This window comes from Haliotis asinina, chromosome 15 (genome assembly GCF_037392515.1).
Source record: "Haliotis asinina isolate JCU_RB_2024 chromosome 15, JCU_Hal_asi_v2, whole genome shotgun sequence".
Classification (NCBI taxonomy): domain Eukaryota; kingdom Metazoa; phylum Mollusca; class Gastropoda; order Lepetellida; family Haliotidae; genus Haliotis; species Haliotis asinina.
This window is the reverse complement of record NC_090294.1, coordinates 3,925,116-3,938,365: the sequence shown is the minus strand read 5'-3', so window position 1 is coordinate 3,938,365 and position 13,250 is coordinate 3,925,116. Positions and strand designations below refer to the sequence as shown.

The window sequence follows — 13,250 nt, the reverse complement described above, 5'->3', positions numbered from 1 at the left end:
TTTACTCAGCTTGTAGAAAAATTCCAGCAATATCAATGCAGGGTACACCAGAAAAGGGCTTCACTCATTGTACCAATGTGGAGAACTGAACCCAGGTCCTTCACATGGACAAACAACAAGTATACCACTAGGCTATTCCACCATACCAGGCAGTTTATGTATTTTAATATCTTACTATAAAACCGTATCTAATGGGCACTTCTGTAGTAATCAAAATATACACCAGTAAAACTGGTACACATCCTGACACAAATCCAGACATTCTAGTAAAGTACATGATGGAACTGAAATACTGGTCTGGTATCACCAGTAGTTCTTGAATTAAAAACAAAACAACTCCTGCAGTAACAAATTATTTAATCCAATTTGTTGAGACCTCTAACTTAGATCAGCCCTCACGATTATCGAGCAACCATACAAGTATTGACATACTAAATGTGAAAACAATGCACCAATTCTAAAGTACTTATGGGTGAAAACATGTTTATACAATCAGACAAACGAGTGTAACAAGGAGAAACTCATTAAGCCAACATCACTCGTACAACATATATCATATCCAAATGTTTGTGTAAATTAGTAAAAAAAGGAAAAACTGACATCAACAAAGTCGATGGATAACAAAAATGATCAATCTGGGTCAGCATGGTGAAAACATTTTCAATGTCAATTTCAAAACTTTTGGAAATGTCAATTATGCAGACGTGACTGAACCGGATATGACATGGTTTCCATGGAAATGGATGAGCGCAAGATTAATGCCCCAGGCAATGTTAGTCAAGTGACGCCAAACATCCGGAATGACCTTCACCAATGTTGATAATGTCTGTCAGGTGACACGTTCAAGGAGTTATTTCTTTCACTCGTCCACCATCTCCCTCCGACACAAATCGTTTGCGGCCTCTGAAAAGAAATATTCATCATGAAGTAAGGGAGTCTTTCACTCAATTAACAGAAAACATAACTTAACAAAAACATCAAAGAACACACGTTTAAATGTGTCGCACTCCTGCTAGTTAGATAAAATGGATTAAAATACAAGCATTCCTTCCATCTACGAGCTCTCCTTGGACTCAAGTACCTCTGTGGCAGCTCCTTGAGCAGCAGTGTAGACAGCATGCCCTCCTGGTGGCACTTGTTGGCCAGTTTCTCCAAGAGGACATATGCATTGGGAACGTCAAGGCAGATATCTGGCATTGCATCATATACTCGGCGGAAGCCCTGGAAGCAGACACACAAAGGATCACACACAGACATCACAGAAAGAATTTTGCAACAGCAGCAGAGGGAGATGCCAAAGATGCATAAATTCAAAAGAAAGACTTAGGCATAAAAGTCGAATTGTTGTTGAATTGTTTGTTGTTGAAAGGTGCACTCTGACATATTCCAGTTATATGATGGTGGTCTGTATATAATCAAGGCTGGACGAGACAATCCAGTGATCAACATCATGGTCATTGATCAAGATAACTGGGACACAATGATATGTCTAAACCATTGTCAGCTAGCTGCTTACAACAAGCAAATAGTACTGAACACCATTTCTAACCCTGAAGAAATGAAACATGTGACAGGTGCAAAGAGATGTAGTTCTCTAAATTGGCATTTAAAGATACAGAAGAAGCACACATTGAAAGAATACCTGAATAAACTGGTTGGGGGTGACAATCATGGCCTCTGAGAAAGATTTAAGCAGTTCACACATCATGTCTCGTGTTCTGTCAGTAGAGTCCTCCAGAACTATCAATGTGGCCTGGAACACAAATATATATATGGATAGAAAAGCTCCTGCATTCTGTAATTAAATCGATTTATAGTAATGTTTCAGAAAAAGACATCTGGTTTTCATCTTACAAAAAATTACAAATTCAGCTTATGACCAACATCAGGAATTATGTTTCTTCTGTGTATGGAATACAGGTTCTTATTGAACATGTTCCCGTTTTGCTAACCTCGTAGACAAGCTCGTGATGGAAGTGTGGAACGTCAAGCTCACGCAGACATCTGGTTGCTTCAGTCATGTCCCCGGAAGCCAGATACTCCTTCAGCAGCATGACCATCTGAAGTCAAATCATGGTGTCTGAGAACAGGTCAGACATTGAGGTGTAGCACTGCACTTGGCAATATTCTACATATAAAAAGCAGCCCGCAAATAACCAAGTGTGGACAAGACAATCCAGTGACTGATGTTGTGAGCAAGGTTCCATGCTGTCAAGGTACTGTGTCTGACCACCATACTTATTAAGTGCTCTTCTCCATCAAAGGTCCCTGGTATCCAATAAGACTGATCAGACTTGGTATGGCACAATATATCAGCTAATCACAGCAAACAAATACCTCTTTGGAGACACTTTTCTGCACTTAACCTTCTAGATTTAACATAAGCTAAACAAGGTGACACCATCATATTCTTCTTGCACATTGTTATTTTTAGAAATATAAAGAGAACATTTCCCTTAACCTTGTCTAGGAAACAATGTTTGACCAAGTGACAATACGTTCATGTATTAAATGCAGTTAGTGGTGACTATTCGCAATGACACTTTGTCTTGGTTCAGTAGCTATCTGAGGCTAAATCTGAAGTTTCCCCGAGACAAAAGAAATAGCATAGTTTATGGTTGACAAACATTTCTTTCCTCTTACTCACTTGGCTCATTACAATCCTGTGGTAATCTAATCCTGGTACATCCAGCCAAAATAGGCAACAGCAATATTTACCTGCTTAACGAGGTATTTAACAGGGCGACCACCACCTGTTCCCCAGATGTTGTCGAGACGGACAATGCCATGTTTCTTGCTCAATAACAAGTCAGCTTTGTTAAGAGCACTCCTGAAAATTAAACGAAATTCAGTTAAATCAGAGCGACTCAAAAATTAATTCAAGAAACAAGACCTGTGAAGGTCAGGGGTAGAACCCATGCTTGCCATAAAAGGTGACTATGCTTGTCGTAAGAGCTGACTAATGGGATCAGGTGGTCAGGCTCGCTGACTTGGTTGACACATGTCATCGGTTCCCAACTGTGGAGATCGATGCTCATTTTGTTGATCACTGGACTGTCTGGTCCAGACTCGATTATGTACAGACTGCAGTCATTTGGCTGAAATATTGCTGAGTGCAGCGTAAAACTAAACCCACTCACTCAATGATACCACAATGACTGACAACTTGATATCAAACCTCTGTCATGTCATGAGTGAATGCTGCTTGAATTCAAAGTCTACGATTTTAAAGCGAAAATCACGCCTAGAACTAATATATTTGTGACTAAGCATAGTGAGTGAGGGAGTTTAGTTTTACACCACTTTTAGCAATAATCCAGCAATATCACAGCAGGTGACACCAGAAATGGGCTTTACACATTGCACCTGTGTGGGGAATCGAACCCGGGTTTTCAGTGTGACAAGCTTTAACCACTGCTTTAACCACTAAGCCACCATACTGCCCCAACTGTGAGCATAAGCAATGATCAGTCCCCAATTTCTGCATAACTTTCAGAGCAAGCATCAGGCCCTTGGGGCTTGTTTAATGACACAATACCTGCAGAACAGAACCACAAAGTTTACTAACACAAACATACCGTGTGTGAGGACATTCAACCTTGCCCTTGTATCCAGTAATGTATTTTGGTGGAAGACAGTCATCGGCCACAGCTCTTGCAATGAACTGGCCAACAACCTGCAAATAGAATCCCAAATTTTGGATTTGGAAATTTGGTCTCTGGAATTATCTAATATTAAGCCATAACAGACAACAAAAGCATGAGCATGAGCATGCATTAATAATTATTTCTATCAGATTTACTTTCTCTCAACTCAAATATTCCAGAATCACATTGTTCTCTTATACATGATCAAAATAATTACTCACAGAGAAACATATTGGATGACTAACACAGTGTGAGAAGGGACAGCAAGTAGAGTGTTGAACACTACGACAGGCAGCATCACAAGTGTTTTTACATTCCGTTTTACAATTTTCCATTACAAACACAGGACACCAGAAATGGACTTCACACATGCTCAGGAAGAGAATCAAGCCTTGGGTTTTAGGTAGATGCTACCCTACTGGCCCACCAAATTGTCAGAAAATGAAATAAGGCAGACCGCTGACAGAAAGCATGTGCACCATGACTTCAATAAAGATGTATATCTGACAACAAAAGTTGCTTGTGCCACTCATCAGGTGCCAATCATTCATACTACTGGTATATAAAATGTATTTATTTACTCCCAACAAAGCATTAAGTACTCTATTCTGTTTGCAGTGAAAATGTACTGATGAATTTCACTTTAAAAATTTAAGTAAATAAAATACTGTGCAAATAAGATTGCGAATCCTCAAAACCCTACCTTGTCAATTGAGCATTTAAATCTCAGAATTTTATTCAACTTGTGTTACGAACGACCACAGTTTCAAATCGCCATTATAGGTCTGTATTACAAGGGGGTATACACATTAATAAATGAAACACTGAGAACAAGTACCTGATTCGTTTCTTTTTTTCAACTACTGCACTTACACCCTAGTAATACAAACCAATAATAGCTCATTGAATTTCAAATCTTCATTCAGCAGGTTGTATTTCATGGAAGCGAGTTTAGTATTCTGTTTATTACTTGCCAACATAAATTGACAAAAACTATGGCAAAATTGCCCACAGTATGAGGAATCTCTGCTCTCCGCGTGTCAAGCAAGGTCTACAATTGTGACAGTGACATTAGCATTGTTACGTCACAACTTTGAACCATTCTGATGTGACAGGTCAAGTGGTTTTACACTAGCGTAATATTGCCGTAAAAATATTACACTTCAGTATCTTCAATGGACGAGTAATAAAAACCAATAATAGCTCATTGATATTCAACTGTTCCTTTCGGCAAGTAGAATCATGAGGATTCACAATCTTAATTGCACTTTATTTGATTTACTTTTATGTTTAAAGTGAAATTCATTGGTACCTTTTCACTGCAAGCAGACTATAAGGGTTTAACTGTAAGATCTTAGTACAGTGTATACAGTCAGGCCGCGTTAATCCGGACACTTCTGTTTTTCATCAAAAACGTTCGGATAGTGAAACGTACGGACTACTGAAACGAACTTTTATGAACACAACTAATGTAGGGTTACTTCCCTTTGACATGGCAATACAAAAACATACGAATGGATAGAAGTTTCAAAAGACTTTATTACAGTTTGTAGACATAATAACTTGAATATCCATATAATACCCAATCAATGCATACAATCATGTCTGGATAGATTATACATACACGTAACGGATAGATTATACATACACGTAACAAAACTCGCTTGTGAAAGAAATCTACATGATGGTAACAGTTCTGAATGGTGGAGCTTTTTACTTCGGACCAGGCAGTTTTCTCAGTGCTTCACGGAGATTAAGCGTCTGTGGCCGGTCAGCACACTGGATGAAATGCTTGATGACATATTTCTTGTAGTGGGCCTTGAAAGTTCTCATGATGCCAGCATCCATTCGCTGAATGTGCGATGTGGTGTTTGGTGGCAAGAAATTAACTTTCACATTGGTCAGTTTGACATTGGCACACTTGTGACTGGCAGCATTGTCACAAAGTAAGATCACGTGTCAACCACGTCATTGCATCTGTCTGTCAAATGATCATAGCCAATCACAAAACATATCCGATGTCCGAAATTGTGCTCTTGCCGATAGATTGTCCAAATTCTTGACCAAAATGTTTACACATAAGATCAAAATTGGCTTTAGGGTTTTCTCTTCTTTTTTTGTGCGGCAGTAATTTCACATCTTTTACGCCAAGGGGCGGGACTTGCCATTATGACTGACAAGCGTCAGGCGATCTCATTTTGACACGATCAGTGTTTTATACAGGAAGTAAGCATGACAGGTATTACTCCATCTAACCAAAAGTGAGACCTACTAATTGATCAAAATCACAACTAATGACATCTTCAACTCGCAAGTGTCACTTAACAATTACCACTGAATGGGGCTCATGGTGTGACGAGATTATACGAACCTTTTTGATGTACCGCCGGATTAATGAAGCAAAAGTATGAGTAATTAGCTAATCTGTTACCGCTGATTAACGTTTGGATACGGAGAGTGAAGCACCGGATTACTGAATCAACAGAGAATGAGTTTACATAGTAAACAAGATTGGTTACAGCTAGCTATTGTTCGGATATCGCGGGAATCGGATTGTCTGGGTCCGGACTAATGCGGCCTGACTGTTCTCTGATACAAGGCCTTTGCCTTGGCCCGTTGCGGTTTGATATGGTATATCATATAATGAGACATGTTCATGAAGCAGGAAAGAAAAGAAACAAAGATTTTGACACAATAATTCATGTTTAAGCAGGTTAAAGACATGACGGTACGTAAACATATCTTTTTTTTATTGCATTGTGATATACCAAACCATAGGCAAAATACTGTGTTTCTACTAATACCGAAGTATACCATTTCACCCCTAACAAGTTCACTTACCACTGGCGCTTCTGGAGAATCTATCGTCAGGTCAGAGAGCCTGGAGAGAACACTGTCAAAACCACCTGAAATATCTGTTGACGTCAAAAGTTTACTGTACAAATCCGATATGAGTTGTGACGTCATCTCCCTGTGTTGAGCTTTACGATCCAGAGCCATGCTAACAGCAGTCTCGATGATCTTTGGTTTGTACTTCTTCAAGTTCAAATCGGACAGATCCTCCTGAAGAACAAGAATTACCAAATGTGAGTGAAATTTGATTATATTATTAATTTCTTCTGTCTAAAAAGAGCTGCAGGCTTAGCGAAGTATTGTAATCTACAATGATCTAGAAATAAGAATTTTCAATGTTAAAGTTGTTCATTATGCTGCCAGATGAACACTACTGAACAAGAATAATAGCATATCTGGAAAAAAAGATATGCAAATCACCAGATACTGAAGGTCTTACATATGCAATGAGCAATGGAAGAACAGAAGGTAACCCTTTAACTGCAAAACATGCAAGAAATTATTTACCATTATTTGCTTTCTTCAATAACACTTTTTCATGAAATTGAAAGAATATAAAAAATAGACTTCTTGTATTACACCTAAAACAGTATGCAAACAGGAAGTAGTAGATGTGATGGCCTCCTCACCTCCACTTCCCTCGTGTCCCCATGTTCGAAGTATTCAAGCAACACGGGTTCTAGCACAGCCTCAAACTCCTTCTGGGTCAACTCTGGGTCAATTTTTTCCACAATAAAATCTCCCTGAAACAGAATTTGTTCATGGGATCAATACAAACATCAAATCAACTTTTACAAAAGGACCAATTCACGCCAGGTTTGTAACGAAGTTCAACACTAGTTAGTTACCATATTTCTGTCTAAGTTAATCAAAATGCTCAGCTCATACATGCTGACTGGTCCAAGACACATACTTTCAATATTGTCATGGTAATAGTATTATGAACATCATGGGTGTTTAAAATGTCCAGAGCGAGTCAGAATGAGTTTTGGAATGGGACTTTCTCTAGAATGAGACATCGTTTTAGAATTATCATGGCATGTCACACCAGAAATCAGCTTCACACATTGTGCCCATATGGGAAATCAAACCTGAGGCCAGCATGAACACGTAAACTGCTAGCCTACCTGACTGCTTCTAAAATGCACAATGTGACCATTTTGCTCCTAACATAATCTAGTTTTCAGCTTTCAAAAGCTTATTGCTACAGCAGTATTACAAATTGTTTTTATACCTTACACTCAACGCTTAGATATTACTGGAAGTGATTTTGCCAAAAAATATTGAAAACTTTGATTGCTATTTTTTTAGAGTTCTGTGAAGAGCGAGTGAGTTTAGTTTTATGCCACATTCAGCAATATTCCAACTATAAGGTGAGAGTCTGTAAATAATTGAGTCTGAAACAGACAATCCAGTTACCAACAGCATGAGCATCAATCTGCGCAATGGAGAACCAATGTCATGTGTTAACTAAGTCAGCGAGTCTGACCTCCCGATCCCTTTAGTCTCTTCTTACAAGAAGCATAGTCTCCTTTTGTAGCAAGCATTGGTTGCTGAAGGCCTATTCTATCCAAACCTTCACGCATCATTCTGTGATGAGATGATAGATCATTGAAAATAGCTTATGCACACTTGATGACCCAAGCCTGTCATAGGCTGATGTCACAAGGTATTTGGCTACTTGTGGATCTGGTGGCAAACTTTTTTACTGATAATATTATCATTTCCATTGGGTGTTGTTTAGGGTGATGTTCATGGTGCGGACATCCAAAAAGGTAGATCACTGTACGTAAAAACTTCAGAGTAATACGTGGAAACTTTTAATGTTTGAATTGGTTTCCACAAAACAGAATAAACTGGGTGAGTGAAACTCTGACATGAAACTTGATAACAGTTCTGACATCTGAAAACCAAAGCCGGACAGCCTCTAACACTAATCTGGATCACAGAACCCAGAACAACAATATTCCTGAATGCTGTCACATTATTTCTCAAGGCCTGATACATTATTGCTGCAACCACTTGCTCGATCCAATGTATAATCTCTTTTTTCATTGTAAACCATAAAGTGTTTTCATGTAATTTGCTAAGTTATCCTTATCATGTGATCTACTGACTTCACTATTCAGATGTGTATGCACAGATTTCAGGCTTAATGTAGGTGTTCTGCTTTGGAAATCTTATAGCAATGTTTTCAGAAACAACAACTCAAAATTATCTAGCCTGGTCAAAGATCAGTACTTTCATCTTTGCACAGGCTGATACACTTTCATGTGAGTTACAAATGCACCTTCCAATACAACGTTCCCTAATTTGACAGTTTTATGTGCAATGACTGATTTAAGTTTTTGATTATCCCATGTCACCATGAGACACATCTCGTTCAAAGTTGCTTGTTTCAGCATGACTAGAGTACAACTCAACTTCTGATCTGCTGATAAGCTTATCCAGACAACTCACTCTTATCAAGCTAAACAAACTTGGCAGAGATTTATCTATGGCTCCAAACTAAATGCTCTTACCTAGTAAAGTAGGAAAAGTAATAATTTTCTTCACAACAGGGTTTTATTTATGTTCATATTTTATTCACTGGTCTTGTGACGGTGCAATCAATATAATTGATAACAAGAATTAGTATCATTAAGTCTTCTTTATGTGTGCTGCTCACGGTGAAACAAATATTCACCTCATGAAAGCGATAGCAATAGTTACAACCTCACCAGAAGAAATCGGAAATCCATATTCCATTTTGAAATTTTTTACAAAATTTGTTGCAGACTAGAGTCGAATATCAGCCTTGTCTAAACAATTCCCAGCATAAACATATGTAAAAAGCTTGAGTGTCTAGTAACAGACTAACCATAAGCATAGCTGGCACAGATTCCACACATACCACTACCACAAGCTACTGGCTACGATTGGTGTAGAACGGAATCACACTATAGGACTATTAGTAACATTAACTGATGATGGTAAGCAATCATTATTCTAGCCCATTCACTGACAATCAGCAGCCAGTGTCTGAAATATACCTGTATACTATTATTGGATATACACACTGAAACTTTCCAATTTTCATATTCATCATTTATGAGTCAACAGTCACAAAATATGTTTTATGACGGCTTGGGAGTTGGATATGGTAATTTATATTAACCAAGGGAATGAGAATAGAGTAGAAATGATTAAATGTTTGTTTTACAATAGCGCACTGAAAATGTTGAGTAAGACATAATGTTACACATTTCTTCATCTAAAAAAAGAAAACTGAATGATTCTTCAAAGAAAATAACTTTCCCCCAATTTACTGGCTGGACACCCTTTGCTTGGCATGTTTGAGCTTCGGCCAATTTCATATTTTGAGACAAAAGGGTACAAATATCAGAGAGGGAGAGATTTCTCACCTGGCTATCAGAGTCGTAATTGGGATCGTGAGAGTCGGGAATCCTACTGTCCTCAAATAATTCTGAGCCTGGGGTTCCCCACACACCCTTTCCTCCAGCACCTCCTGAAACATGGCAGAATAACTTCACTTATTTTAATACTTGTTAACATGTAATGTCTGAAATTAACAGATCAAACAGATAAAAACATCAAACTAAGTATCTGGCATAACGTGTGCCACATTCCTATTGTTTAAAGGTCACATGCAACCAAACATAATTAAAACACAGTTATCACTTATTCATGATATATATAAAATGTATTGCTGAGTAAGGAAAAAACCAATAAAGCTATATGCGTATAATTGCAAACTCAAAAGTGCAATATTTTGTACTTGCGTTTACCTCCCTCAAAACAAAGCAGCTGCAATACCGGACCTAGTCAAAGGTGGTGGGTGTGCTCTCAAGTGCAATGATCGACCACTGGTCCATTTGCAGATATGCTTAGCCGGCTCTTTGTTTATGGCTTATAAGCCTGACAGGTGTTAATTTCAAATTGCATTTGGTCAATGTTTGAAGTTGTGCATTGCATGTTGTCATTAGCCAGGCAGGCAGAAATATATGTCTGCTTTTAAATGTTTTTTTATAATTTTTTTTATGTAACGATAAAATTGTTTGTGTACATAACCTAGACTAGACAACTGGTCATGACCTCATACTTAGGGCAGGCATACTGTTTCAAGCTCCGCGAACCTAATCAATGCGTATGCGTTAGGAGCGCTGGGGGGACTCAGATTTCGTGGGGGATTTTTCATTACTTTTTTTTCCAAATTTTTTGGTTGAATTGACATTCCTGATGATTTGTTTCAGCAAGTGCATACCGAAATGTATCAGAATCTGCAAAAGTTGTTTTACGTTGCATGTGACCTTTAAGAGAAGCATGTCAATTGCAGAATGAATATATGTAAGAAACCCAATAGGGACCTTTGATCATACTACCTGATGATTTACAAAGAGGCTGAAGAAGCAGAGGTCCTTGTCTTAACTCACATCATTGTCCAATTGATTAGCATTAATAGCAAGTCCCCAAATTCAAATAGAATGGCATGGCAGAACGCTGCAAGAATTGACAGTGGTCCTGTGCGCAAACAAAATATAAGCGGTTCAACCAATTTATGCCTAAAGTAAACTGAACTTGAAAAAAGGTTATACTTTTCACACTGTTTTCAAGGACTGAATTAATATCTCAGTTTGACTCATGAAAATTTCTAGTGCAAGCACTATGTCTGGTAGATGTATACTGAAGGATAGCCTACCTCCCATCTATTCCATACCATAAGTTGGAGGAAATGTAAACAGTAGATTTTAGAATGCATACATTTGGGGATCTGTGACACCATCAAGTGAAATGCTAGGCCCGTCATTTGTTATTGTTACTTCCCAGTTCCAATTCCATCATTGTTAAGTCAATTATCTCATTAAAATGTTTGCGACAGCAAGTGGCAAAGCGGTACTGTCATAAATAAGAACATACTCATGAAACAGTTTATCAGATCCCACCAACTCACTCATTCGGAGCAGCAAATATAACCATTTTGACTACGCACAAACGGTGATTCTCGACACGATTAACCTGAAAGGCGGAAATGTCGACAGAGCACAAGTTGACACTGTCCATAGAAATGGAGAACCACCCTGTCTTTCTCCATTTCTATGCACTATCGTATTTAGGGATGTTGGGTGTTACGCATGGTGTCAACCACCACAATGATCACGTGACAATATTTGATCTATAAATAGCACCACGACTACGACGCTCCCAAAATAGATCATGTAATATGCGTGTGGACATCACAGCGCAAAGGGACAGACAGCATGCAAAAAGCACAGATGCATACATAGCATTTATCAATGCATCGAACAAACTGCCCTAAGCCAAAAATGGGAAACAATAGACTGGAAAATTTTCAGTGTTTACAAACACACAAGATGGCTGACTTTTAAAACACGTGGGTGCGAAACAAACAAGTTCTGTCAAATAACAATTTGGTGGAACGCATGATTGTTGAGTATGTACTATATACCTTTCGACATACAAAGTAAATGATATCATCCCTACCACAATGCATTATAAATATCAGAAACGAAGCACTGGTTTGCAAACATTTCTGACCTTTCTTTGGTTCGCCTCGACCTCGGCCATTTCTCGATTTCCGACTGTTCTTTGATAAAGGCAGACGCTTATTAGCATTCCCTGAAATAACAGTCACTGTTTCTTTTGCACCTATTTCCTTCGCAGGGCTTCTCCTTATTAGCCTCTTGGCTTTCCTTATTACTCGCGCTGGAACTTCACTCTCTTCGCTTCCATTCAGAAGCTCGTTGCCGTTTTCGATGACATCAGCCCCAGACTCGCCATGTTGAATATTTCCATTATGCATAGGAACACTAACGGCAGCCATTCTTCTTCTAAGCAACACTTAAGGGAACTCTTTGATCTTTAAGCAGTTCCTCTTGAGACTGAACTTCTGCAAAATACAGAAATCAAGAGCTGACAATCCCTTTCTTTCGCTCTAATCACTTTCAACTAACTCCACAACACCGCTGTTTGCTGTTTACGAACTAGTGTTATTGAGCAGCATAAACGTTTTGATTGGTTAAGAGATCGCACACCTTTCCCAGGGACTGAATGAAAACGGATATGTGTTACAACTATTCATTTATGCTTACAGTTTATATCACTCATGTCCGCTACAGTAAAAGATAAATTGAAATAAAATCCCATCTGATGTACATGTCACATCAAACAATGTAATTGCCTACTGTGACAAATACTTTTGCCCTGTTAGGAAAATCAAGTTCAACTCCCTTTCTCCTCACGTTGACAATTATTGTTAGTTGTTGGAGGGCTAGTACAACGCACTTGCATCAAAATAGATCTCGCTGTGATGACAGGAGTAAATCACCTAAATATATCAGATTCATAGTGCATTAGAGGTTTGTGTCATGTCCTAAGATAAGGCAAATTCCCGACAGAAAGTTTTTTAGGCGGTCACAAACTGACGTCAACTATTTGGTGGACACGGGGAAGTTTTACATCTAATGAATATGCAAATGAGGTCACCATTACCTCATCTTTTCTGAACTTGTTGAACAAAGCCAATCGTGCGACTGCTTATGAATATGAATATTAATTATATATGACATGTTATTTGACTTAGGAAATCGACATAAGTACTCTTCATATACACGAAAAATCTTCAAAGGAACTTAAGTTCACTGAAAATCTACAAAATCGCCATTTTGCACTTTTTACATACACGAATTATATTCAAACGAACTTTGGCTTATTGATTTCACTTATTCCTAT

General features: G+C 38.4%; 1 protein-coding gene across 1 annotated transcript; it reads right to left on the bottom strand.

Annotated features, from left to right (window-relative positions):
• Positions 1–340: 340 nt before the first annotated feature.
• On the bottom strand, positions 341–12,593 carry LOC137265408 (programmed cell death protein 4-like). Its single transcript, XM_067800806.1, has 10 exons — positions 12,057–12,593; positions 9,905–10,008; positions 7,130–7,243; positions 6,489–6,710; positions 3,579–3,676; positions 2,719–2,830; positions 1,953–2,060; positions 1,643–1,753; positions 1,082–1,221; positions 341–903 (listed from the first exon to the last, which is right to left on the bottom strand). Exons 1-10 carry the CDS (start codon positions 12,340–12,342, stop codon positions 843–845), a joined length of 1,356 nt encoding a protein of 451 aa, XP_067656907.1. The 5' UTR covers positions 12,343–12,593; the 3' UTR covers positions 341–842.
• Between the last annotated feature and the right edge of the window lie 657 nt (positions 12,594–13,250).

Coding starts and splice junctions, on each gene's coding strand:
- LOC137265408 (XM_067800806.1), bottom strand. CDS start 12,342: ATGGCTGCCGTTAGTGTTCCTATGCATAATGGAAATATTCAACATGGC. Junction 10,009..12,056: donor TCGAGGCGAACCAAAGAAAG/GTCAGAAATGTT, acceptor GCCATGTTTCAG/GAGGTGCTGGAGGAAAGGGT. Junction 3,677..6,488: donor ATTCTCCAGAAGCGCCAGTG/GTAAGTGAACTT, acceptor TTCTATTTGCAG/GTTGTTGGCCAGTTCATTGC.